At 41.2% G+C, this 26,965-nt stretch overlaps 1 protein-coding gene across 50 annotated transcripts in view; it reads left to right on the top strand.

Moving 5' to 3' along the window:
* PTK2 (protein tyrosine kinase 2) overlaps window positions 1-26,965 on the top strand; it is a 358,952-nt gene that overhangs the window by 207,185 nt on the left and 124,802 nt on the right. For 49 of the 50 annotated variants that reach the window (XR_003120911.1, XM_025395124.1, XM_025395157.1 and 46 more), the window contains 2 exons: window positions 6,805-6,835; window positions 10,628-10,680. Coding sequence is in view for 48 of the 50 variants with exons in the window: in XM_025395124.1 (XP_025250909.1) it covers window positions 6,805-6,835; window positions 10,628-10,680 (84 nt within the window). In the remaining 2 variants the exon portion in view is untranslated. The remainder of the gene's footprint in view (window positions 1-6,804; window positions 6,836-10,627; window positions 10,681-26,965) is intronic. The other variant, XM_025395135.1, reaches the window with a different exon arrangement.

Below are 26,965 nucleotides of genomic sequence, written 5' to 3'. Positions count from 1 at the left end.
TTTTTCTTTCTTTACCAAACAGTGGTCGGAGAGTCTCCCAAGTGCCAGATACTCCGCTAGGTATTAGGGATGCCATTGGGCAGCTTAAGTCTTACCGTAACCTTAGGCAGGTTGAATAGTCTGTGGAGAAGTATGATATGTGGCAAATACTCTGTGGATGCAGCAGAAACATAGAGGATGCCACTCAGTGCAGGCTGAGGTATTCCAGGAAGGACTCCCTGCAGGAAATAGAACTTGAATTGAGCTTTGAAATATTGAGGAATGTTTCTACCCGAATGAAGGAAGAGCACCTTTCAAGGCATGTGTGGTATGTTCAGGGGAATACAATGTGCAGCAGTATAGAATCAGGGAATAGTGACGAGTAATACCGAAAAGCCAGATTGGCCAGACCAAACACTGCATGCTTTCAACATGTAGTTGTTGAGCTCCTCCCATTTTCCAGGCACAGTTCTAGGATAGAGGTTGTAGCAGCAAACAAAATAGACAAGGTTTTGCATGCATGGCAATTTCTTGTAGGTGAGGATGTACATGCAATAAACAGAGTAAATTAATAGAGAAAATAAATACTGTAGCATATAATATATCAAATGGTGTTGAGCTGTATCGAGAAAAATAAGACAGGGAAGAACGTAAGGGATACAATTTTAAATAAGGTTGTCAGGGAAGGTCCCACTGAGAGAGTCGCACCTGAAGGGATGGAAAACAGAACCTACAAGGATATCTGGCTATTCCCTATTAAAGGCTGGGGAGTGCTAGGAAGCATACCTGGAACAGCAGAGACCCAGGTCACTAGAATGCCTACGGGGGTGATCCCAGGGCTGGTGGTTGGTCAGGATGTAAAGGCATTGTAAGGGCTTTGGCTTGTACGCAGTGATTTGGGAAGCCATTGGAGGGTGTGAAGAGAGGAGTTAATGTGATCTGGTTTATGTTCTAGAATAAGTACTCTGGCTGCCGTGCTGAGAATAGACCACGGTAGGTCGGCCTGGGTACAGATAAAGTAGAGGGACCAATCAGGAGCCTATTACCATGATGTAGGCAAGTGATGTTTGGGTCAGGGGTTCTGGAATGACAGTGACAAGTAAGAGGACTTTGGATAGAGTTGGATAGTAAAGCCTCGCATTTGCTACACTGGGTATGGATTGGGGAGCAGCGAGGCCCTGTGATGACTGCTGGCTCCACGTGAACAATGGGTAGTATGCAGGTGCACCCACCAGGACTCAGTTCTGAATATCGGCAAGTCCCAGCAACCTTCAGACATCCAGAGGGAGGTGTCAGGTAGACAACCAGATGGAGAAGTTCAGGTCAGGCAAGAGGTCCAAGCTAGAGGTATGCGTTTGGGAGTTGCAAAGTGTGGGTGGTATTTGACGCTTTGAAACTGGATGAGGTTACCAAGGAAGTGAGGTTAAGAGGTACAGGTGTGAGCACTGGGTTATCTAATCTTCAGGCCAAGGAGATAAGGAGGAACCAATAAAGAAGACGAAGAAGAGGTGCCCTGAGAGGACAGAAGAAAACCATGAGAATATAGTACAAGGTTCAGGAGGCCCAGGGTGGGAAGCTCTCAGAAGGACAGAGTGATGAGCTGTGTTAATTGCTAACTGTAAGTGAACAATTGGGTTTAGCAAGGCAGATGTCATTGGAGATGCTGAAAGAGTATTTTCCGTGTATGGGGGTGGGGGGAACTGATTAGAATGAATTCAAGGGCAAATGCAAGGAGAGGAACTGTGGACAGCAAGTGTGACTACACAAGAGGTGTCACCAAGGAGCTGCCTAGAAGGGCATGAGAGTAGTAAGTGGTAGATGGATGCCTCCTCAGCCTCCCATGCCACTCTACAGACACAATGCAAAGATGACAGCCAGAGCAATGTTTGTGTGCTGAGAGAAGTGAAGCAGTGCCTCGTAAATTAAGCTGGGGTGTTTAAATCTCATCCTGAAAGTTTTTGAGAGACACTAAAATGTTAAGCATAATAACTTGCTTGGTTGATGAATTTGTAATTTGGGAAGTTTATTCTGAAATCATTTAGCTCAGATGGATTGGAAGAGAGGACCGGTTAGGGGGCTGTTACATTAATTCAAATTAAAGAGGTTAAACCAGGGAGGGCTCCATGTTTCCTGGTTTGCAAAATTAAGGCTGCAGGAAAGAAAGAGTCTCCCTCACCATTGAACAAAGTCCTCAGCTTCACTGTGGTCAGGCCAGCATGAGCCAGTCACTGTGTCCTGCTCAGCAAAAAGGGAGCTCACCCTGGACTCTGTAGATAGCTGCCTGGCTCACCTTCCAGCCAGCCACGTGCACGGCTCCTTTGGGTGACAGCTCCGAGACTTGACTTCTTTTATACATTCATTCCATTGGCAGCCACACACACCTGTGGAATTGTTTTCCTTCTGTTTCTCTGTGCTTCCTGCACAGGTTTGTCTGTTGTTACTAGTGAGTAGTTTTATCAAAATGCAAAATGCCTCGTCCTTTGACAAGGAGTGTTGACTAATCTTAAGAAACCCTTCATCTTTTAGTTTCCTGCGAACGAAGTCTTTTACCAACTTAGCATCTTAGTTCTTTATTAGGATTAGGCCATATGTATCGGGAGAACCCACTCCCGATGGTTAACCTGGGTTCTTTTCTATTTCCTAAGTGTCTCGGCTAGTTTGAGAAATAAAGGGAAAGAGCACAAGAGAGAGAAATTTAAAGCTGGATGTCGGCCGGGCGCGGTGGCTCAAGCCTGTAATCCCAGCACTTTGGGAGGCCGAGACGGGCGGATCACGAGGTCAGGAGATCGAGACCATCCTGGCTAACACGGTGAAACCCCGTCTCTACTAAAAATACAAGAAAATTAGCCGGGCGAGGTGGCGGGCGCCTGTAGTCCCAGCTACTCGGGAGGCTGAGGCAGGAGAATGGCGTGAATCCAGGGGGGCGGAGCTTGCAGTGAGCCGAGATCGTGCCACTGCACTCCAGCCTGGGGCACAGAGCAAGACTCCGTCTCAAAAAAAAAAAAAAAAAAAAAAAAGCCGGATGTCACATGTCGGCAGATTCTGTGATGTTCCCTGAGCATAAAACCAGCAACTTTTTATTAGCGATTTTCAAAAGGGGAGGGAGTGCACGAATAGGATGTGGGTCACACAGATCACATACTTCACAAGGTAATAAAATATCACAAAGCAAATGGAGGCAGGGCGAGATCACAGGACCACAGGATGGGGCGAAATTAAAATTGCTAATGAAGTTTCGGGCACACAATGTCATTGATAACATCTTTTTTTAAAATTATTATTATACTTTAAGTTCTAGGGTACATGTGCATAACATGCAGGTTTGTTACATATGTATACTTGTGCCATGTTGGTGTGCTGCACCCATCAACTCGTCAGCACCCATCAACTCGTCATTTACATCAGATATAACTCCCAATGCCATCCCTCCCCGCTCCCCTCTCCCCGTGATAGGCCCTGGTGTGTGATGTTTCCCTTCACGAGTCCAAGTGATCTCATTGTTCAGTTCCCACCTATGAGTGAGAACATGCGGTGTTTGGTTTTCTGTTCTTGCGATAGTTTGCTGAGAATGATGGTTTCCAGCTACATCCATGTCCCTACAAAGGACACAAATGCATCCTTTTTTATGGCTGCAGAGTATTCCATGGTGTATATGTGCACGTTTTCTTAATCCAGTCTGTCACTGATGGACATTTGGGTTGATTCCAAGTCTTTGCTATTGTGAATAGTGCCACAATAAACATACGTGTGCATGTGTCTTTATAGCAGCATGATTTATAATCCTTTGGGTATATACCCAGTAATGGGATGGCTGGGTCATATGGTACTTCTAGTTCTAGATCCTTGAGGAATCGCCATACTGTTTTCCACAATGGTTGAACTAGTTTACAACCCCACCAACAGTGTAAAAGTGTTCCTATTTCTCCACATCCTCTCCAGCACCTGTTGTTTCCTGTTTAATGATTGCCATTCTAACTGGTGTGAAATGGTATCTCATTGTGGTTTTGATTGGCATTTCTCTGATGGCCAGTGATGATGAGCATTTTTTCATCTGTCTGTTGGCTGTATGAATGTCTTCTTTTGAGAAATGTCTGTTCATATCCTTTGCCCACTTTTTGATGGGGTTGTTTGTTTTTTTCTTGTAAATTTGTTTGAGTTCTTTGTAGGTTCTAGATATTAGCCCTTTGTCAGATGAGTAGATTGCAAAAATTTTCTCCCATTCTGTAGGTTGCCTGTTTGCTCTGATGGTAGTTTCTTTTGCTGTGCAGAAGCTCTTTAGTTTAATTAGATCCCGTTTGTCAATTTTGGCTTTTGTTGCCGTTGCTTTTGGTGTTTTAGACATGAAGTCCTTGCCCATGCCTATGTCCTGAATGATACTACCTAGGTTTTCTTCTAGGGTTTTTATGGTATTAGGTCTAACGTTTAAATCTCTAATCCATCTTGAATTAATTTTCATATAAGGAGTAAGGAAAGGATCCAGTTTCAACTTTCTACTTATGGCTAGCCAATTTTCCCAGCACCATTTATTAAATAGGGAATCCTTTCCCCATTTCTTGTTTTTGTCAGGTTTGTCAATGATCAGGTGGCTGTAGATGTGTGGTATTATTTCTGAGGGCTCTGTTCTGTTCCATTGGTCTATATCTCTGTTTTGGTACCAGTACCATGCTGTTTTGGTTACTGTAGCCTTGTAGCATAGTTTGAAGTCAGGTAGCGTGATACCTCCAGCTTTGTTCTTTTGACTTAGGATTGTCTTGGCAATGCGAGCTCTTTTTTGCTTCCATATGAACTTTAAAGCAGTTTTTTCCAATTCTGTGAAGAAACTCATTGGTAGCTTGATGGGGATGGCATTGAATCTATAAATTACCTTGGGCAGTATGGCCATTTTCACGATATTGATTCTTCCTATCCATGAGCATGGTATGTTCTTCCATTTGTTTGTGTCCTCTTATATCACTGAGCAGTGGTTTGTAGTTCTCCTTGAAGAGGTCTTTCACATCCCTTGTAAGTTGGATTCCTTGGCATTTTATTCTCTTTGAAGCAATTGTGAATGGAAGTTCATTCATGATTTGGCTCTCTGTTTGTCTGTCACTGGTGTATAAGAATGCTTGTGATTTTTGCACATTTTGTATCCTGAGACTTTTTGCACATTTATTTTGTATCCTGCTGAAGTTTCTTATCAGCTTAAGGAGATTTTGGGCTGAGACAATGGGGTTTTCTAAATATACAATCATGTCATCTGCAAACAGGGACAATTTGACGACTTCTTTTCCTAACTGAATACTCTTTATTTCTTTCTCTTGCCTGATTGCCCTAGCCAGAACTTCCAACACTATGTTGAATAGGAGTGGTGAGAGAGGGCATCCCTGTCTTGTGCCAGTTTTCAAAGGGAACGCTTCCAGTTTTTGCCCATTCAGTATGATATTGGCTGTGGGTTTGTCATAAATACCTCTTATGATTTTGAGATACGTTCCATCAATACCGAATTTATTGAGTGTTTTTAGCATGAAGGGCTGTTGAATTTTGTCAAAGGCCTTTTCTGCATCTATTGAGATAATCATGTGGTTTTTGTCTTTGGTTCTGTTTATATGCTGGATTACGTTTATTGATTTGCGAATGTTGAACCAGCCTTGCATCCCAGGGATGAAGCCCACTTGATCATGGTAGATAAGCTTTTTGATGTGCTGCTGGATCCGGTTTGCCAGTATTTTATTGAGGATTTTTGCATCAATGTTCATCAGGGATATTGGTCTAAAATTCTCTTTTTTTTGTTGTGTCTCTGCCAGGCTTTGGTATCAGGATGATGTTGGCCTCATAAAATGAGTTAGGGAGGATTCCCTCTTTTTCTATTGATTGGAATAGTTTCTCTTATCAGGAAACAGGGTTTGAGAGCAGACAACCTGCCTGACCAAAATTTATTAGGTGGGAATTTTCCTTGTCCTAATAAGCCTGGGAGTGGTACAGGAGACCGGGGCTTGTTTCATCCCTTCAGCTACAGGAGATGGGGACTTATTTCATCCCTTTAGCTTCGACCATAAAAGATGGCACGCCTTTAGGGGGTCGTTCATAGGCCTACCCTCAGGGCGCATTCTGTTTCTCAGGGATGTTCCTTGCTGAGAAAAAGAATTCAGCGATATTTCTCCTATTTGCTTTTGAAAGAGGAGAAATATGGCTGTGTTCCGGCCAGTTCAAAGTTACCTCTCTTGTTCCCTGAACATCGCTGTTAACCTGTTCTTTTTTTAAGATGCCCAGATTTCATATTGTTCAAACACACATGCTCTACAAACAATTTGTGCAGTTGACACAGTCCTCACAGGGTCCTGAGGCTACATTCATCCTCCTCAGCTTACGAAGAAGATGACTGAAGGGATTAAGAGATTAAAGTAAAGATAGGCATAGGAAATCACAAGGGTATTGATTGGGGAAGTGATAAGTGTCCACAAAATCTTCACAATTTATGTTCAGAGACTGCAGTAAATACAGGCATAAGAAATTATAAAAGTATTAATTTGGGGAACTAATAAATGTCTGTGAAATCTTCACAATTTATGTTCTTCTGCCGCGGCTTCAGCTGGTCCCTCCGTTCGGGGTCCCTGACTTCCCGCAACAAGTACCCTTTAAACAATTGTATCTAATAGTCAGTGTATGTTTGTTATAAATATTGAAAATAAAACCATGAGAACCTAAGGTAGACAGTGTAGCAACTTTCTTTAAAGGGTCATTGCTGGAATACCAACATAGGCGTCATCCTTCCTCCCTGAATCTAGGCACCATCTTTTCAAAAGGAGTGAAAAGAGCCTTATACATCTCTTGTCTTTTTCCCCGCAGAAGGTGAACGGGCTTTGCCATCAATACCAAAGTAAGTACTGCTTTTTTTTACTATTATTTTGTTTTGTTGGGAAGTTTAAGGAAATTTCCATGCTTTATTCATTTTCCTAAAAAAATTAAATTCAATATACATGATCAAGGAACTAGGAAACAATTCTAGAAAGAAATCAAGTCAGTTTTAAATTTTATTAAGTATTTAGGCTTAATCAAAAAGTTTCAATTTTTCCTTTAAGTTCTATGGGAGAGCTAAAGAATAATCATAATGTCGAGAGCCTGTTGTTAAACATTTGCTTCATATGTTATTGCTAATCTTTACAAGAACCTGAAAATATATGGCATTCTGGCTATTTTACAAGTATGAAAATTAAAAGAAATGATTTATGTTAATTTTCTTGTTTATTTCCTGAATTTCATAGTAGGTGTGTTGATCTACAAAATTAAAAGAATCAAATAGTAATACCAAAATAACTTATATAATTTTATATTCTCAGCCAATTTGCTAGGAACTGGGGACTAAGATATGAGTGCTAAAATCTAGGCAATCAGATACACAGGTAAACACACAGTTATAGCTGTGTGGTAAGTGCTTGCAGAAATGTTTGCACTTTCCAAGACACTAAAGAGGAACAGTGAGCCTAAGAGGCCACTGGAATAGAGAGGGTAAGGCCTGAGCTTTGTTCTGTCCCTCTCCTTGTTCTCCGTAGCCAGTCCATTACTATTTCCTCCAGTTCCATGTTCTAAATGGATCCATCTGCTTCACCACCTTCCCACTGTGTCTCCCCTGTGTTTAGCTATCTGGGCTACCCAAGTACACTCCTGTGTTGGGGGTCCCCAAGATCTAGGAGTCACAAGACTCAGCTATGATGTATTACAGCAGATAGATACAAAGCAGAATCAGCAAAGGATGAAGGCGCATGGGGTGAAGTCCAGGGAAAACCAGACACAAGCTTCCAAGGGTCCCTTCCCAATGGAGGCCACAGGACATTCTGAATTCCCCAGCAATGGATTATGACGACCTGTGTGAAATGTTGCCTACTGAGAAAGCTCGATAGAGACTTGGTGCCCAGGGTTTTTACTGGGGGTTCTTTATACGTGCACACTCTGCCTGGCATGCATCCAAACTCCAGACTCCCAGAGGGAAAGCAAGAGTTCAGCATAAACCACATTTTTTGTACAAACATTTTAGGCATAGTGTACCATACCTGTCAGGGGATGGTGGCAACTCCGTGAAAATCCGAGTTCCCAGATACCAGGCAAGGGACAATCGTGTAAAGTCAGTCACAGTCCTGCTACATTAACTCTTTTCTGTGTACTTCTGCTAAATCAGTCTCTGTCCAGTGTTGCTCCTTAGCCTATCCGTGCTCTGTGCTACAGCTTGAGGAAGCTTTCCTAATTAAATATCTTAGATGACCTACTCTTGCTCTTAGGATACTTTGCAGTATTCTTAACCTAGCTTTCAGGAGCCCGTGTGATTGTTCCCTGCTCACTTTAGCCTTGGTTTTTGTTATTCCTCATACTATTCCTCAGGTACACTGAACTTTTTTTTGAATTCCAGGAGCAAACATCCTTTCTTTTCCCTGAAGGTCTTTGCCAGTATTTTGTCTTTGCATGATTCACTCTTCTTCCAACCCGCTTTTCCTTGCTAAGCCCTACTCATCTTCTAAGTCTCATTCTACATCACTTCCTGTAGAAACCTCATTGACCCACCCACAAGCCAGGAGAGCATCCCCATCATGTTTTCCTATGATCGTTTCTAGTTATTAATTGCCAGAGTCCTAAACGTGGCCTTTTAACCTGTCTGCCCTCCCCGGGCAACCTGGCGAGTTATTGACAGCCAAGGTCATATGCAGTACTATGGGCCTCGCGCAGGCAGGGTCTGCAAGTGGCTGGTGCACCTCTAGCTTTGGACAGTGCATTCTACAGCATCAGCAGTGTCTGATAGAGGTTCATTTGGGGTCATATCAGGGCAGGAACTAATGTTTATTTAGTGTACCTTTAGTTGTGGGAAGTTAAGGGATAATTTTGGGGTTAAAATCAAAGCTGGTCAATGTGGTGTGTTCCTGTGGTTCTGAGGCTGAGGCAGGAGGATCACTGAAGCCCGGGAATTTGAGGCTGTGGTGTACTGTGATCATGCCTGTGAATAGCAACCACATTTTAGTCTGGGTGACTTCGTAAAACTCCACCCCATTTCTTACAGACACACACACATATAGAGGAATCGTGAACATAGGTATGAAAGTGAGTGAGGAAGGTAGTACATTAGAAGTGTTAACAGATACAGGAAACTAAATAAATGAAGCAAACTTTACAAGAGTGGAATTTCCACAAATCTTAAAGCATCAGGACACCATTATTGCTATTGATCAGATAAGTGCTGAAATCCAAGCTATCGTGATAAAGTTGCTTAGCGACAGCATACATGATTGTGATGCGGACAAAGGAAAACCCCAGTGTTTTGGCAACAGAACAAGGAAGGAAATGATGTAATTTGTTGATTTAAAATGTGTGTCCTCTGACTGCCCAATATAGTTCAAAGGTAAGTTGTGATAAATCATGTAGCTGCAATGGAAGAGAAAGTAATGAGTTGTTAGAAAACAATTTTGATTAAATTTTTATGCTAAAGATATAAAATTTCAAATATTTGGAGAATTCTGTAAAACGAACACAAGTCTATGGCTGTTTGCCGTGATTATTATAGAGATTATACAGTTTCACATTAAATAGTTATAGTGCTTCAAAATGATGTACAAGTTGAGCATTTCTAATCTGGAACTTCAGAGTTCAAAATGCTCCAAAATTTGAAACTTTTTGAGACCAACATGTTGCAGCAAGTCGAAACTTCCTCACCTGACCTCATGTGTAACGGGTTGCAGTCAGATCTTTGTTTTGTGCACAAAGTTATTTAAAATATTGTATGGAATTACTTTCAGGTTACATGTATAAGGTGTATATGAAACATAAACAGATTTCATGTTTAGACTTGGGTCCTATCCCCTAGGTTCCTCATTATGTATATGCAGACATTCCAAAATCCAAAACATCTGAAATTTGAAACACTCTATCTAGTTCCAAGCATTTTGAATAAGAGATATTCAACCTATATTGTTTTAAGTGTCAGTATTTCATCTGGAAAAGGTTTGCTTTTATAAAAAGACCAGGTAACTTTGACATCTAAAGACTGTGTGGTTCCTTTTTTCCCTGTGTTTTGTGTTTTACTAACTGTACTTGCATTTTTTAAATGGCAGAAAGACTTTTGGCCAAAATTTTATTTTTTGTGGGTAAATATGTAAAACTAGCATTAAACCATTTCATGAAGCAAGTAGCAAGATACAGTGAGATTACTTTTTTAAGTATGTAAGTAATAGTACATATTAATATATTTCTTGATAATTTTTTACATGCCGTAAGTTTAAGAAGGACCAGTCATACTATAGTATTTCATATTATGTTTTAGAGAGCTAAATTCACTTCCAGGTGTATGGTTTTTCTCTTATAACTTTGGGGCAATCCTTTACTGTGTAGCATTTACATTTACATTTTTATTTAACCTATTCATACCAGATTAAATTGTATTGCATTGTTTTAAATTATTGTCAAGAGTATCTTTCTCACAACAGTTCAACATTCCTTCAGTTGTGTATTTTAATTTCTGATCTTTAAAGCATTAAAGCAGCCTGGCTATTTTAATAGAATCCAATTTTTAAAGAAATCACCTGTCTAAATTTTGTCTTCCTCATCCAAGGCAGTTCCCTACTTGATGAGGCCGAGTGGTGGGGTCCTGGGGAAATTGCAGGGCTTACAGCTTTGCTCTTGTCTGTCACAGGTTGGCCAACAGCGAAAAGCAAGGCATGCGGACACACGCCGTCTCTGTGTCAGGTAAGGGGCTCTAGGTAGCAGACCTCGAAAAGCACTCTCATGGGGTAAGATGATCATAGATGTCTATATTTGGTATAATTGCTTCATTCTAGAATAGCTTATGGAAATAAGCATTCTGGCTATCCAAATTTGCATAATTTTACCATCATTAAATAGTTTTCAGTATGGCTCATAGATTTTATTTTTTTAGATGGGACATAGGTAAAATACCAGATCACTCAGCAAGTTATATAGAATTCCAAATTATTTTTGGGTTTTAATAATATCATGTTAATCATATCCAGAATGAAGTTGCCATTATAATTTATCTTTGCAATTCAGTAGAATATACTTTGCATATTTATTTTTTGAAGTTCAGGAAATATGAGATATTTTAAAACAATTTTTGTATTTCACAATTAATATACTGTTTGAATATTGCTTTTTTAAAAATATAGTTAAGATACTGGCATGAGCATTATCTTAACTATTTGCTGGTGCGATTGTGTTGTACTTTCCTTGGTATGTTTCAAAATAGATATACCTTTTTCCCCATTTAAAAATGTGGGAAATAAAGGAAAGGGGGAGGATGAGAAAGCATCTTCTGTGGGCCCATTTGATATCTTAAAATACATATGCAAATATATACATCTGTATATGCACATATATACATACATAACCGTATACACACATATATAATTTGTTCTTATATATGTGCATACATATATGTTACATTTCTGAAATAATAGTTTCCTTTTAACTTTAGCATCTCACTTAGAAAAGACCCAATTCCTGTTTATTTTGAATCAGTTTTTTTTGAGACAGAGTCTCACTCTGTCGCCCAGGCTGGAGTGCAGTGACGCGATCTCAGCTCACCGCAACCTCTGCCTTCCAGGTTCAAGCAATTCCCCTGCGTCAGCCTCCCAAGTAACTGGGATTACAGGCACCCACCACCACACCCTGCTAACTTTTGTATTTTTAGTAGACACAGGGTTTCACCATATTGGCCAGGCTGGTCTCAAACTCCTGATCTCAGATGATGCACCTGCCTTGGCCTCCCAAAGTGCTGGAATTATAGGTGTGAGCCACTGGGCCTGGCTTCCTTGTTTGTTTTTCTTTTTAATTGTGCACAAATGTCCCATAAGCCCTTCCTCAAGAAGTATTCTTGCTTGTATTTGCACACTTGGCAAAGATACTCAATAAAGGTGAATGATGTGTGATACTGCCAAAGTCCTACTGCTTGAGAAATCATTGCTCACTTTCTCATTAAGTAGAAGGTTGGAGTGCTAGAGCTGGTCTTATGGACAGCTTCGGGGTTGCCAGCATGTTCTCAGGTAACAGTTAATCATCCTTATAAGCCTAGTTGTGACTTCATGGAGTAGCCCTAGTTTCCAGTAGTGACACTGGGGCACTAAACAACACTCAGCGTTTGCATTTGTTCAGTCTGTGGTGGGTACAGAGAGTTGGCGAACTTGCCAGGCCCTCATGGAGTTTGTAATCTAGTTGGAGAGAGAGAGACCACCACACGTGCTACAGTCATAGGAGTCTGGAGGAGGGAGCAGCTGCTGGGCGTCAAAGGATGTTCTGCAGGATGTTCTGTAGAGTAGGTGAGATTTGAGCAGGGCTTTGAATAACTCACAGGCCCTTTGGTCCATCTTCTTGCCAAACTGTAAAGCAGCTTTTGGGATGAGCCCTGGGGACTTCCCTTTTGGTGCTTGCCACACACTGTCTCCACAGTCTCCCCAGACTTGATCAAGAGAGAAGGGAAATGTCCCATTATGTTAATAAGGACTATTTCTGGCATCTGTCTTTGGGTAACAAAGTAATGAAATGTAATAAAATAGGCCCCAGCAGTACCTTCAAATCTTTTTCCTCCTATTTTACTAATCTCTTTTAATCAATACTCTCCTTTCAAGGTTTAAACCTCAGATGTGTCTTTTAGCAGCTGGTCACCTCCAAACTTTTGGATTTTACTTCTTCCAGCCAACCCCCACTTTATGATCTCAGTGTTTTCATCCTATTTCAGAACCCCGTTAAGAATAAAGTTAGCTGGCATTTTATGAGTACTTTTGTAGATACTGTGTTCCAGGCTCAGGTTTATGTTCTGTGTTCTTGTATATGTATCATCTCATTTAGTCCTTACAACAAATCTATAAGATAGTTTTTCTTATTGTATAGCTGAGGAGACTATGTCCCAGAGAGGTTAAATAATTTGCCCAAGGTTACACAGTTGCTAAAATCTGGAGTCATTATTCAAATCTAATGTCTGGCTTTAACACCCACCTGAATTACTTGTGATCCTGCTTTCATTGTTTCTTCCTAGGTATTCCTTAACTAGGAGTTCATACTTCAGTACCTTCTCCATGTTAGTTCTTAGATTGCTACCATGTTGATTTAAATAGGCAGTTGTCTGGTCAGAAACTTTTAGTAATAATTTAGTATCCATCAGATGAAGTTTGGGCTCCTCAGCTTAGCCCTCCAAGACCTTTCATTATCTGCCCACCACCCACCTTTCCAGTCCTCCCTCGCCTCCTCATCTACATTGTTCTTTAGCCAAAAAAAGTTGGTGGCTGTGCCTCTCCCAACCTCCTTATCTCTGTTGTTCTGCTTGAGCTATTCCATCCAGACTTGCTCTTTTCATCATTACATGTAAAAATATTTTCACTTTCAGAGTTAGTAATACTTCTATATACGACTGTCACTTAGGTGATTTAAAATCCAAGCAAAGAATAATTGGTGTCCAGTGGATATTTAATGACATAGCATTAATTGTTCAGTCTCTTGTTTGTCCTTAGTCATTCTACCTACTACTTGCTCACTTACGTGGAAACCAAACAAGTGTGGCATATTTCTTTTCTTGCATTCCGGCCCTGCCTCCCTTCCTTTCTCCCTTCCTTCTTTCCTTCCATCATCCTGACATTCAATGGTGTGTTATGTTTCTATCTTCCACAAAAACTATAAAATGTAAAAACTGACCAGCCTAGCTGGCCAGGAACCAGTGCTTTGCATTTAGCCCCAAAGCTGGTAATTGACATTTCTAGGGACATCTTTGTTAAGCCAATACCTAGAAAAACAGTAATATTACTAAATCCCAGGGTTATTTCTTACCTGCCAACCTGGAAACACTGTACTATGTGGGATGTAGTGCTGACACACCATGGCAGAGGCCCTACTGCTCCTGGATCCTTGTGATATTCTGCATGTGCTTCTCCACAGTGAGCCTGTTCAGTGTCTGGGATAGTAGGGTGAGGCTGCAATCAACTATATGCCAGCTACAATTACTTGTTTTTCTGTCATACGATAGCTCATTTAACCCCTAACAAGCCCTAAGGGATTGATGAGACCTCACTTTTACATTAATCCAGCCAACAGGTAGTTCTTGCGTGCCTGCAGCATGCCAAGCACAGAATTCTAGATACTGGAGTTTACTAGAACACAAAGCCACGTCCCTCCCTTTATGGAGTTTACGTTCTTGTGAAAGAGTCAAGCCATAGATAGTAAATTAAAATAAAGCAGGTAAATTGAGAGCAACAGGAAAGCTGTTTAAAATTGTGATCTGTATGACAATAAACCTGTACATGTATTAACTCTTGTGGGATTGTAAAGCCCTTCATAAATGCTAAATATTATTTAATCCCACAGTGGCCTTGCAAGGTCTTTATTGTCTCTCCATTTCACAGATACAAAGAATTAAATTCAGAAAGGTAAGCAAACTTGCTCAGTGTCACACAGCTTGAAAATGATGGCACTAGGATTGGAACTCAGGTCATTATTACCCTCTAGGCTCTACTGCCTGTCATGAGCAATTTGAGAGTTTACTCCCCTGTACTGATGAACTACTGTTACACTCCCAAGTGTCGATGAAGGTGGAGAGTCTTTGTGGGATTTGTCTGGCTCTCCCATTTTTCTTCACAACCAAAGAGTTCTTACCTGACCCAAGCCTGAGTTCACATGTCAGTACCTCATAGAAACCTTTCCTGACTACTTTAAGAAGATCTGGACTCTTCCTCCTCAGAGCACTATACATTTCTCTCTCATGCATAGTCCTAAAATGGATGTCATTGTGTTTTAGAAACCATCTTGTTCATAAAACCATGAACCCATTGCATGTAAAGACATGTTCTGTTTATCTCTTTATTGTCTGGGATATTAGTTTTATAATTGTTTTTAAATAAATCCATTAACTCCATAAGGTATGGAGGTATGCTGGGACTTAGAGGAATGCATTCTGGGTAGTGGGAATAGACAGCAGAAAGGCAGGAATGTTTGGAGCAATGTCACTGGGGCTCTCAAGGGGTTACCTGTAAGCTTGTCACTGTAAATTGTTCTAGATTTTTTTCCTAGGAATCATTGTAAATAGTTCTAGATTCTTTCCTAGGAGATGTTGGGCAAGGGAGGAGAGGATAGCCAACAGAAAAAGTGAGAGTCTAGATAACTTTAGGACAGTTTGCAGCTCTTAGTGGATCTCTCTTGATGGCAAATAAAGTAATATCCTTACATTCCAGAGAGAAGATACCAGGTACTTTTTCATTATTCATTGCAAAATAAAGGTAGTTACTGGATCACCTTCAGTAAGATTGCAATGACAGTTGATGTTGAATATATGAACAGTGTATCTTTGAAATTCACACAGTATTTCTCTATAAAAATAAGTGTAAGATTAACAGAGATTTACAAAAATATCGAACAGAACAACATGTTTTCCTGCCTATATTCTTCTGAGAACCTAAAGAGGTCTTTTTTTAGCCTAATTATTAAGTTATAAAGAAACTTGTGCTTATTGTGGAGCTCAGGTACAACTTAGAACATATCTGAAATTCGAGTGCTGCAGTCTTTCATAAAGTATGCTGAAAGAGGAGATGTGGCATCTACGGGGAGGGGGTGCTTAAACAGTGGTAGTGTGGGTTAAAATTACCCTAGAAGTCAGATAGTTCCAAATCAATGAGTAAAGTTGTATTTCAAATATTTTGAAGGTATAAACTTGGGGTTTTTGTTTGGTTGATTATTGTGTTTGGGTTTTTTTTTTCTTTTCTAAAATAACCAAGCCCTTGATCAAGCAGTAAAACCTTAATTATGACCAGAAGTACAAGATAACACATGATAGTAGTACCATTGCATTATGCACATGGCTCTTGTTACGTATTTGGATTACACGTGTGGGACTGGAGATAATACAAGTTTTCTCATCTGTATCTCTGTCATGTAAACCAATGTAGTGATCTTTTTCAAATGCTTGATTTGATTGTCTCTAAACCCTTCATGCTAAAGGACAATTATACTACTTTGTGATACTTTTTTTTTTTCCCCATTCTGTCGCCCAGGCTGGAATGCAGTGGCATGATCTCGGCTCACTGCAACCTCCGCCTCCCACGTTCAAGCAATTCTTCTGCCTCAGCCTCTCAGGTAGCTGGGACTACAGTTGTGCACCACCATGCCCAGCCAGTTTTTGTATTTTTAGTAGAGATGGGGTTTCACCATGTTGGCCAGGCTGGTCTTGAACTCTTGACCTCAGGTGATCCACCCACCTCAGCCTCCCAAAGTGCTAGAATTAAAATTACAGTCTTGAGCCACCACGCCTGGCCCTTTGTGATACTTTTTCAGTATTTGTTGCAATTTAAATAAATGTTTAATTTTCTAACAGATTATTTTGGTTCAGTTGTTTATCATGCAGCATAATTTCCTTTATTTAAGATTACTTTTAGGTTTTCCAGGTTAGTGACTGGAAATTATTCTGAACTATTAAAACATCTAATGAAATAAATGTTATTTGTATTTTGTATTAAGCTGCTTCATTACAGATTCTAAAACAGCTCACTTGTATATGCAAAGGTGGTTTGTAAACTGTAAAGTTCTATAAAATGTAAGGTGGTATCATCTATAATAATTACTGCATTTTATCTCTTTCTGTGTGGTCTCTGATATACTAGGTTTGTTACCTATTCATGACTATGCCACTTATAAATACAGGTGGTTATTTACATATGCATGTGGCTTAGAGATCATGCCTGACCCATCCACAAGTGTCATTTTGTTTAAACCTCATGAGAGTCTTCGTAATATTTTCACCTTACACATGAAATTAAGACACTCAGAGCCGAAGTGGTTTGGCCAAGTTCACACACCTAGTGAGTAATAGCCTGCTGGAAATCTTCATCTTGGACTACAAGGTTTGTTCTCTTTACGTTAGACCATATTGACTCATTTATTTCTTTTTTTTATTTCTTTTTTTTTTTTGGAGACACGGTCTCCCTCTGTCACCTAGGCTGGAATGCAGTGGCTTGATCTCAGCTCACTGCAGCCTCAACCTCCCGGCTCAAGCAATCCTCCTGCCTTGGCTTCCCAAGTAGCTGGGACTACCGGTGTGCACCACCATGCCTGGTGAATTTTTATATTTTTTTTGTAGAGACAGGGTGTCCCTATGTTGCCTGGGCTGGTCTCAAACTCCTGGGCTCAAGCGATCCGCCTGCCTCTGCCTCTGAAAATACTGGAATTACGGGTGTGAGCCACCGCACCTAGCCTATGTTGGCTCATTTCTAAAGCTTGATGATATAAATGTGTGGAAGGAAATAATACTTTGGAAGAGTTTGAGTGTGATTCCATTAAGGTTCTTTTCCCCCCATTTATTAGGAATAGGATAGTACTGACTCAGTTCCAACTCTTTCATTAAAATTCAGAAATGTGCCCTGTATTCAAGTTTGAAAAACGTTCTTCTGTCTAGTTTTACACTCTAATTTCAATTTTGATAATGGTGTGGGTTACCAAGGTAGCCTCTGTTGCTGAAAGCTTGATTTAAACGCTAGCCTTTAGGAATTAAAAGGGGAAAGAAAAGAAAAAAAAACTTTGCCCTAATTTTAGAGCACTATCACCTGTTATATAAGTAGTTCATTTTTTTCCCTACCAAATCCAAGGGACACTGAAAAAATTAAAAAGTAAAACTAAATTTAGGCCAGGCACAGTGCCCTCACGCCTGTAGTCCTAGCACTTTGGGAGATCAAGGCAGACAGAGCCCAAGAGTTTGAGACCAGCCTGGGCAACATGGTGAAACCCTGTCTCTGCAAAAAATGTAGCCAGGCGTGGTGGCGTGTGCCCATAGTCCCAGCTACTCAGAAGACTGAGGTAGGAGGATCCCTTGACCCTGGGATTTGGAGGTTGCATTGAGCTAAGATCACCCCACTGTACTCCATCCTGGGTGACAAAGAGAGACCCTGCCCCCTCCCCCCAAAAAAAACAACTAAATTTTAAAAGATAAATTCATTTTTGTGAATTATATGATTTGTAACATAATGTAATCAAATTAATTCTTCTAATAATTTTTATGTGCACAAAGTAGTAGGTGTTGAATGTTATTGACCTATTCCTAGTACCTGGCTCACTGGAAATTATTCTAGTTTCAACAGTCATGAATAGTGTTTTGTAGTCAGTCTGGTATTAGGAGAGACTCCAAACCATTGAGAAGTGTACAGTTGTCACTGACTTCATACAGACAGACTGGCTGATCGTGTTGTGCATGAATAAGGAAGTGAATAATCAAAATAGCCCAGCTGTGCTACCTTCTTTCCTATAGCCTTCCCTCTCCCACCATTACATCATTTGAACTCCCTATGCCACTACTGAGATTTGGGTGTTCTTCTTAGTCGTACCCTTTCTTCTATGGGTTCTAAAGCAGTTGAGAAGAATACTTGGAAGTCATGTAGGTTTTGAAATCTCAACATCGTATGTTGTTAAGTAGTATCTTGAAAAAGGACCCAGAACCACTCCTTCACCCTTGAGTTGGACTTCTCGTCTCAGCTGCAGTCAGTGCAGACAGTGCAGACAGAAACTCACAGACCTCCCTGGCAAGAGGTAGCCTGAGGCACTTTCAAATTTTTAAAAAGGCTAAATGAAAAGCTGAGCAATAATGAGTACAACAAAAATCTAAAGTGGATTTTTGTTTTTATAAACTTGTTCCAGCCCACAGAAATCCAGCTCAGTCTTAAAATTTTGTTTCCAGAAGAGATTATTCCCATCTTCTCCCAAGCAGCCTCCACGCTATAAAGGAGAAAGAAATATATGAGAGTATTATAAACAAAAATGTATTTTTGTCTTTATAAAATAAATGCTTCACAGTTGGCAGTGTTGGGTATACTTGGCTCATGAACCATCTTGATCCTCTGGCGAAACTTATTAACAATAATTAAGCTTCTCAGTCTTTTTTTAAAAATGTGTTACTAAAACACAAGAAGCCCAAGTATCATCATCTTACCAAATATAAAATAAATATTGCTAACATCAAAAGGCCTAGTTTTTTTTTTTCCTTTGAAGAAAATAATTTTAAAGGGAATGCTTGAAAGTTTAAAATATAAATTGTAGAATTTGACCTCAAGTCTTTCCCCACCCAGTTTGTAGCTTATAGCTATACAATAATTGTGAATTAAAATCAAACTGCATGAGTCAAGACAAAATATTTTTGATACCTTTACAAAGAGGAGACCATGGAAATGAACAAATATTAAGTGCCTACTGTGCTTTTGAATTTTGAGTTTTTAAAACTTTTTATGGAAAATTTCAAACATATACAGAAAAGAGAGAATAGAATTGTATCATGATTTTTCATATCATCATCACGCAGATTCAGCAACTAAAATCTTCTGGCCAATTTTATTTCACCTCTGCCTCCATCCACTTACATACACACATAATCCCTACTGGTTATTCTAAAACGAATCTAAGGCATATTTCACCTATAACTATTCCTAAAAGATGAGACTCTTTTTTTTTTTTTTTACAAAACATTATCAGCTATCCAGTCAGTGTTCAAATGTCCCTTATTGTCCCATTTTCATATGTGGTTTCATCTAAACAAGAGTCAGACAAGAAGTACTTTGTGAATTTGCTTGCAGCATCTCCTGTATGTGTCAGCTAGACCTTGTTGATTGTTTGTTAACTAGTTGCAATTAATCTGTTGAAGAAATTGTGTCCGTTTTCCTATTCTCGTTCTGGATTAGGCTGATTACATCTCTATGATGCTGTTTTGTTTAACCTATTCTTTTCTGGCCCCTTTATTTCCCATAAGCTGCTTGTTAGAATCTAGAGAAGTTTGATCCAGTTTGGGCTTGATTTCCGCCCCGCCCTGCTCCCCCACCCCACCGCCAAGAAAACTTCATAGGTGATGTACATCTGGTTGTTCTTTGTGATGTGAAGACTAATCAATGGGTTTAGGTCCCATCATTCTCTGATCCATACATGGGAACGTCCCCATGAGCATTTCACCTAATAGTTTTAGCAGCTATTGACATTAATGCTTAGGTTTCATCAGAGGCCACAAAATGGCACCCTGTGAATCCTGCCATTTCTTCTCCCTTTGTTTAGCTGGAATGCTTCTAGAGACAGCTTTCCCTCACCAGCTGCTTCATTACACTCGGTAACAGGCTTCTTCTGGGAAGACAGGAAAACTGCCTTTTTCTTTTCCTTTATTTACCAGTTTTTAAAGTAATAAATTTTACCTTGCTAGTCAGATGTCATTCTTTGAGATTTTCTTTTTAAAATGTCAGTATGAATTTGTGTGTTTTTCACGTGTTGGGATAGGGGGTTCCCCCGTGACCACCCCAGGTTGGATGATTACTGGGAAACCTGTTTCCTGGAACACAGAGCTCAGGTAGTGTGCAGCTTTGTCAGCACCACACCCTCATGCCCAAGGAGAAGAACAGAATTGAGAGGTATGGTCAAAGGAGAATATCGCCTTACTTATGTAACTAGAAATAAAAAGGAAAATGCTAATCCAGTTGAACTATTCTCATTGTGCTCTTTATCCCATTCGTACCTGTTCCTCCAGAAGCCCCAGACTCCCTTGTTGCTCACATACCCTCTGCATACCCCCTGTTTTGTCTTCATTGCTTGATTTCCCCCAACTTCTAAAACACTACACCTGTGTCTTCTGGGACTTCTCTATATATTCTTCTTTGTCACCTTCCTCTAACTAAAACTCTGGAGGTCACTGATACCCCTTGGTGCCTCTGTAGCCCTACTGATGATGTCTGAGAACCATGGTAGCACTAGCACTGGAGATGAGGTAAATATCCTTTGATTTTCATTGCCCCTTTCAGACTCTTCTCCCTCAAAAACACCAGCTTTGAATCTCACATATCAGAACAAGGCTATCCTATGTTCCTCAAAGTTCTGAGCACCCAGTTCACTGTCACTTCTCCAGCATCCCCCATCGTAGTTTGGAAGGATTTCAGTAATCATGGTAGGCAGTTCTTCCAGCACGTCTTTTTTTTTTTTTTTTTTTTTTTTTTTTGAGATGAAGTCTCACTCCGTCGCCCAGGCTGGAGTGCAGTGGCGTAATCTTGGCTCACTGCAACGTCCGCCTCCCGGTTTCGAGCGATTCTCCTGCCTCAGCCCTCCGAGTAGCTGGGATTGCAGGTGTGCGCCACCACACTCAGCTAATTTTTTGTATTTTTAGTAGAGACGGTGTTTCACAGTGTTGGCCAGGCTGGTCTCAAACTCCTGACCTCAGGTGATCTCCCCGCCTTGGCCTCCCACAGTGCTGGGATTACAGGTGTGACCCACTGTGTCTAGCCCCAGCACCTCTTCTCTCCATTCTTCCAATGGTGCTGTATGCTAGTCTCGTTCCTGTAGGGCCTACACTTTATCTACAACTATGACTTTCCTATAATTTCAATTTTAAGAAAGCCCTCTCTGACCACCACCTCCAATTTTTCTAGCTTGTTCCTTGATCCCATCCCCATTCTGCTGTCTACATCACACTTTTGTGTCTTCTCTGGTTTCTTAACAAGCGTAAAACCCCTGATTGATAATGGTATCCTTCCCTGGCATACGTCCTCATCATCTCTGCCCTACTGTTTTGTTTGTTTTTAACTCACTTGGCAGAAACACTGCCAATAAAGCCAGCTTGTTCTGTCCTATGTCTGCTGTAGCACAACTGAACCTTAAAGTGAATAGCACAATCACATTGCTTTGGTCTTACTTTCAGTTCTGTCTCACAGCCACTGTGAACCTTTCCTTAAACCTCCAGCATTTGCCAGCCATAAGTGCTGCCTGCCTTGGTCTCACAATAGGTACAATAGATGACTTGTCCTCACCCAATTAGATCTACTACTTTTTTTTTTGGAGACAGAACCTCTTTCTGTCACCCAGGCTGGAGTGCAGTGGTACGATCTTGGCTTACTGCAATCTCCGCTTCCTGGGTTCAAGCAATTCTTGTGCCTTAGCCTCCTGAGTAGCTAAAACTACAGACACTTGGTTAATTTTTGTATTTTTGGTAGAGACAGTATTTCTCCATGTTAGCTGGTCTCAAACTCCTGGCCTCAAGTGGTCTGTGTGCCTCAACCTCCCAAAGTGCTGGGATTACAGGCATGAGCCACCAGGCCCAGCCCAATTAAGTCTAACTTGTTACCAGTCTACCTTCTATCACTTGTTACCTGGTCAGGAATTTTCCCTGCTCTACTACTGTTAGATTTTTTCCCTATGTGCAGCAAGCCAATCATTGTGGCAACAGGTTTTGCCAAAGGGAAAAGATCTTATTCCCAAGGCTGCCATGTGAGAGATGAGAGAACAAATGTCAAAGTTGCCTCCCCAAAGATGAAGTTTTAGGGATATTTATGGGATAAAGGAGCAGGGCAGTTGAAGGCATGGGAAAAAGTGATTGGGTATAAGGAAAAGTGAGTTAATAAGTGATCTGCACACACATAGGCTTCCTGACTCTTCATAGAAGGCATGTTCAGAAAATGGTAGCATGACCATGATCTGAGGGAAGAGTTTGCAGCTCTGATGTCATATGGTCATCTCTCCTGCATTGGCATAAGCCCGTTTGAAGGATCAGTGGCCTCAAGCTGCTTGAGCTGGGCAAGAGCTGCCCTCTACTTTCTGAAAAACAACTTAAAGCACCCATTACTGCAGTGACCTACAGGAAGCTAGTGGGAGTTTAGTTATGGATTGTCTGGCTATTTGACTTGATAGTGGGAGTTTCTAAATCTAAGTGACTAAAAGCAACCGATATTATTTGGATATTTATTCCTGCCCAAATCTCATGTTGAAATGTAATCCCCAGTTTTGGAGGTGGGGCCTGGTGGATGGTGCTTGAATCATGAGGCAGATCCCTTATGAATGGCTTGGGCCATTCCTTTGGTGATGCGTGATCTCTGGTTCTGAGTTCACATTAGAACTGGTCCTTTAAAGTATGTGGCTCTTCCCCACCCCACCCCTTGCTCTTGCTTTTGCTGTGTGATGTGCCTGCTCCCTCTTCACCTTCTGCCATGATTGTAAGCTTCCTGAGGCCTCCCCAGAAACCGAAAAGATGTCAGCACCATGCTTTACATAAAGCTGGCAGAACTGTGAGCCGATGAAAACCTTTTTTCTTTATAAATTACCCAGTCTCCAGTATTTCTTGATAGCAATACAATAACGGCCTCATACAGCAAACAAGGCAGGTTAAGTTTGGCAGGCTTAATCAGGTTAGCTCTGGTTTCATTTGCACATCACCCACTCTGATTTCCCCACCTTAGTAGCCCCCTTCTGACATCACTGGTCCCCTTATGATAGAAGAACTCTTTATGTGAGTTATTGTGATTCAGTGTTGCTCCTTATTGAAATTACCGTGCTTTTGCTTCCAGAATACCATATTCTTCCTGCCTCACTCCTTGTTATTCAACACTTCACGCCTGAGGATCCCAGGACTCAGTTCTTCTGACACTTTGTGTCAGCCACAGTCACTCCCTCGGGGATCTCATTGTGTTTCATGACTTAATTATGCTGGTGACTCTCAGATTGTTATCTTAGTTTTTCAGACTTCTTTCTTGAACTTCAAACCCCTGTGGCCACTACGTTCTCACCGTGTGGAATCTGGTGTCTCATAAGCATTTCAGAGTTAATATACTCGAAATGAACTGATATTCACACCAAGCCTGCTTCTCTCCCCGTCTCCACTCACTAAATGGCACTACTTTCCTTCTGGCCGATCAGATCATCCTTGGGGTTATTCTTGATGCTATTCTCTGTTTTCTTCTCCTGTATCCAATCTATTGACAAATCCAAATTGTTCCTGGAAATAAACTCTGTACTTACATTAATTTTGCATAAGCTTTTTCCTTTAAGGTTTACACTGGGAATATATTTAGAAGACCGAGTCATAGATTGAAGTTGCCCTGTATATGTACTCTGATTAGTGGCAATTACAGGATTTATAAAGGAAAAAAGAACAGACAGTTCTTAAATTGTTTACCAAGAATTTGCATTAAAATAATATAAGTATTGGCCAGGTGTGGTGGCTTACACCTGTATTGCCAGCTCTTTGGGAGGCCGAGGCAGGCGGATCGCCTGAGGTTGGAGGTTCCAGACCAGCCTGGCCAACATGGTGAAACCTGTCTCTATTAAAAATACAAAAATTAGCCGGGTGTGGTGGCGAATGCCTGTAATCCCAGGTACTCAGGAGACTTAGGCACAAGATTTGCTTGAACCTGGAAGGCGGAGGTTATAGTAAGCCAAGATCACACCACTGCACTCCGGCCTGGATGGACACAGCAAGACTCTCAATGATAATAATAATAAACTATTGATTGTCCATTGTTCTTTATATCACAGATTCCAGGAACATGAAGATAATGTTTTAGTGGTTTAGGTGCAGTGGGGAAGATGCCCTTAAAAACGGTAATTTCCTTTATAGGTGTAAATTTCTTTGACAGAGGATTTCAAAACAGGCAGCTAAATGTCAGAAAGTTGTATTTTGGAGACTGATTTATTTTGATAGGTGTTCTTTTCAACTTAGCTTGTTTTTAATTAGATTACTGACTTCAAGTTGGAGCCCTTTAATGAATTGGGCAAATAAAGCATTTGCAGTTTTCAGGGCCTAATATTTAAATATTTGAAAAGCAGGCATAACTGGAAGGCCCAGTGTAAAAATCAAGGGCCTGGTATGGTGACTCACACCTATAATCCCAGCACTTTGGGAGGCTGAGGCAGTCAGATTCCTTAAGCCCAGGAGTTAGAGACTAGCATGGGCAACATAGCAAAACCTTGTCTTAAAAAAAAATCAAGGACCCCACTTTTTTTTTTTTTTTTTTTCTAATGGTCTTTTTTTTTTTTTTTTTTTTACTTTTTTATTTATTTATTATTATTATACTTTAAGTTCTAGGGTACATGTGCATAACATGCAGGTTTGTTACATATGTATACTTGTGCCATGTTTTAAGGCAGGGTCTTGCTCTGTTGTCCATACTGGAGTGCAGTGGCGTGATCTTGGCTCACTGCAACCTCTATATCCCGGGATCAAACATACCTCACACCTCACCCTCCCAAGTAGCTGCGAACTACAAGCACACACCACCACGCTTGACTAGCTTTTGTATTGTTTGTAAAGACAGTATTTTGCCGTGTTTCCCAGGCTGGTCTCCAACTCCAGAGCTCAGGTGATCTGCCCACCTCTGCCTCCCCAAGTGCTGGGATTACAGGCATGAGCCACCATGCCTGGTTCCCACTTTTACATTGAATCCTGGTTCCCCCAAAAGAGGGAAATACCATGGTGTTTACTGAGAGGGGTTCCTATCCAGACCCCAAGAGTGGGTTCTTAGATCTGGCTCAAGAAAGAATTTGAGGCAAATCCATAGGATAAAATGAAAGCAAGTTTATTAAGAAAGCAAAGGAATAAAAGAATGGCTACTCCGTAGGCAGAGCAGCAGTGTGGGCTGCTGGACTAAGGATACTTATAGTTACTTCTTGATTATATGCTAAACATGGGGTGGATTATTCATGAGTTTTCTGGGAAAGAGGTGGGCAATTCCCAACACTGAGGGTTCCTTCCCTTTTTAGACCATACAGAGTAACTTCCTGACCTTGCCATGGCATTTGTAAACTGTCATGGCACTGGTAGGAGCGTCTTTAGCATGCTAATGCATTATAATTAGCATATCGTAAGCAGTGAGGATGACCATAGGTCACTTTTGTCACCATCTTGGTTTTGGTGGGTTTTGGCCAGCATCTTTACCACAAGCTGTTTTATCAGCAAGGTCTTTATTATGACTTGTATCTTCTATCAACCTCCTGTCTTATCCTGTGACTTAGAATTCCTGACCTCCTGAGAACGCAGCCCGGTAGGTCTCAGTCTTATTTTACCAAGCCCCTATTCAAGATGGAGTTGCTCTGGTTCAGATGCCTCTGACATTAGGACCAGGCTACATAATGTTCCACAGTGTTCCATGCTGCAGAGACATTCCTGCGATGCTAATGGGTGACCCAACACCAATCAGCCCATTCTGTCATCTGCCATAGGAGTCTTACCCCTTGGTGGTGAGTGTTCCTTAGCCTCCAAGTGTTCAAATTTTGCTTTTCTTATCTAAATGTGTAGAGAAATAAGTAGCCCTCTGCAGTTATAACCATTCACTGTGACCACTGTTAGCCACTCCAAAACTGCCGCTTTTGCTGGTGACTTGCCAATTGATCACACGTTGCCACACATACAAAGGTCAAGTTCTCCCTCACAGTATGGAGTAATCCCTGTACCCCAAAAGCCAAAGAGAACAGGTAACTCAGTACAAAAAAGAACAGAGAATGAGAAGAGTGACATCATCTGTCATTTTTCAAAGGCTTCCTGGGAGCCTTCTAAAAGGGAATAGGTAGGATTGCAGTAAGCTAGTTGAGACTGAGGTAAATATGAACCAGCGTAATCACATAGAAAGTTGGACTGGTAGGCCGGGCGCAGTGGCTCAAGCCTGTAATCCCAGCACTTTGGGAGGCCGAGGCGGGTGGATCACAAGGTCAGGAGATCGAGACTATCCTGGCTAACATGTTGAAACCCCGTCTCTACTAAAAATACAAAAAACTAGCCGGGCGTGGTGGCGGGCGCCTGTAGTCCCAGCTACTTGAGAGGCTGAGGCGGGAGAATGGCATGAACCCGGGAGGCGGAGCTTGCAGTGAGCCGAGATCACGCCACTGCACTCCAGCCTGGGAGACACAGCGAGACTCCGTCTCAAAAAAAAAAAAAAAAGTTGGACTGGTGAGAAAGGAAAAGTTGCTCAGAGCAGCCTGAGGTATGTGAGGTCTGCAAAATTTATCAGGCCCAGAGAGGCAGGAGTGCAGGGCTTCAGTCATGCCCTCCTCACCCCTATCCTGCACCCAGGCCCGGAGCAATTGTTGAAAGGCATTTTTTTCTGACTAGCGGCCTTACCCATTATCTTCACATTCCTAGAATTTGTGAAACAATGTAGGAACTCTCTCTTTTCCTTTAAAAGGAAATAATAATATCCTGAATGACTCTTGACATCATTCAGAATAAAAGCCAGTGCCCTTACCATGAGCTAAGAGGTCTTAGACACTC

This window comes from Theropithecus gelada, chromosome 8 (assembly GCF_003255815.1).
Source record: "Theropithecus gelada isolate Dixy chromosome 8, Tgel_1.0, whole genome shotgun sequence".
NCBI lineage: Eukaryota > Metazoa > Chordata > Mammalia > Primates > Cercopithecidae > Theropithecus > Theropithecus gelada.
Note: the sequence above shows the minus strand (reverse complement) of the source record. Positions and strands in the feature narration are given on the sequence as shown.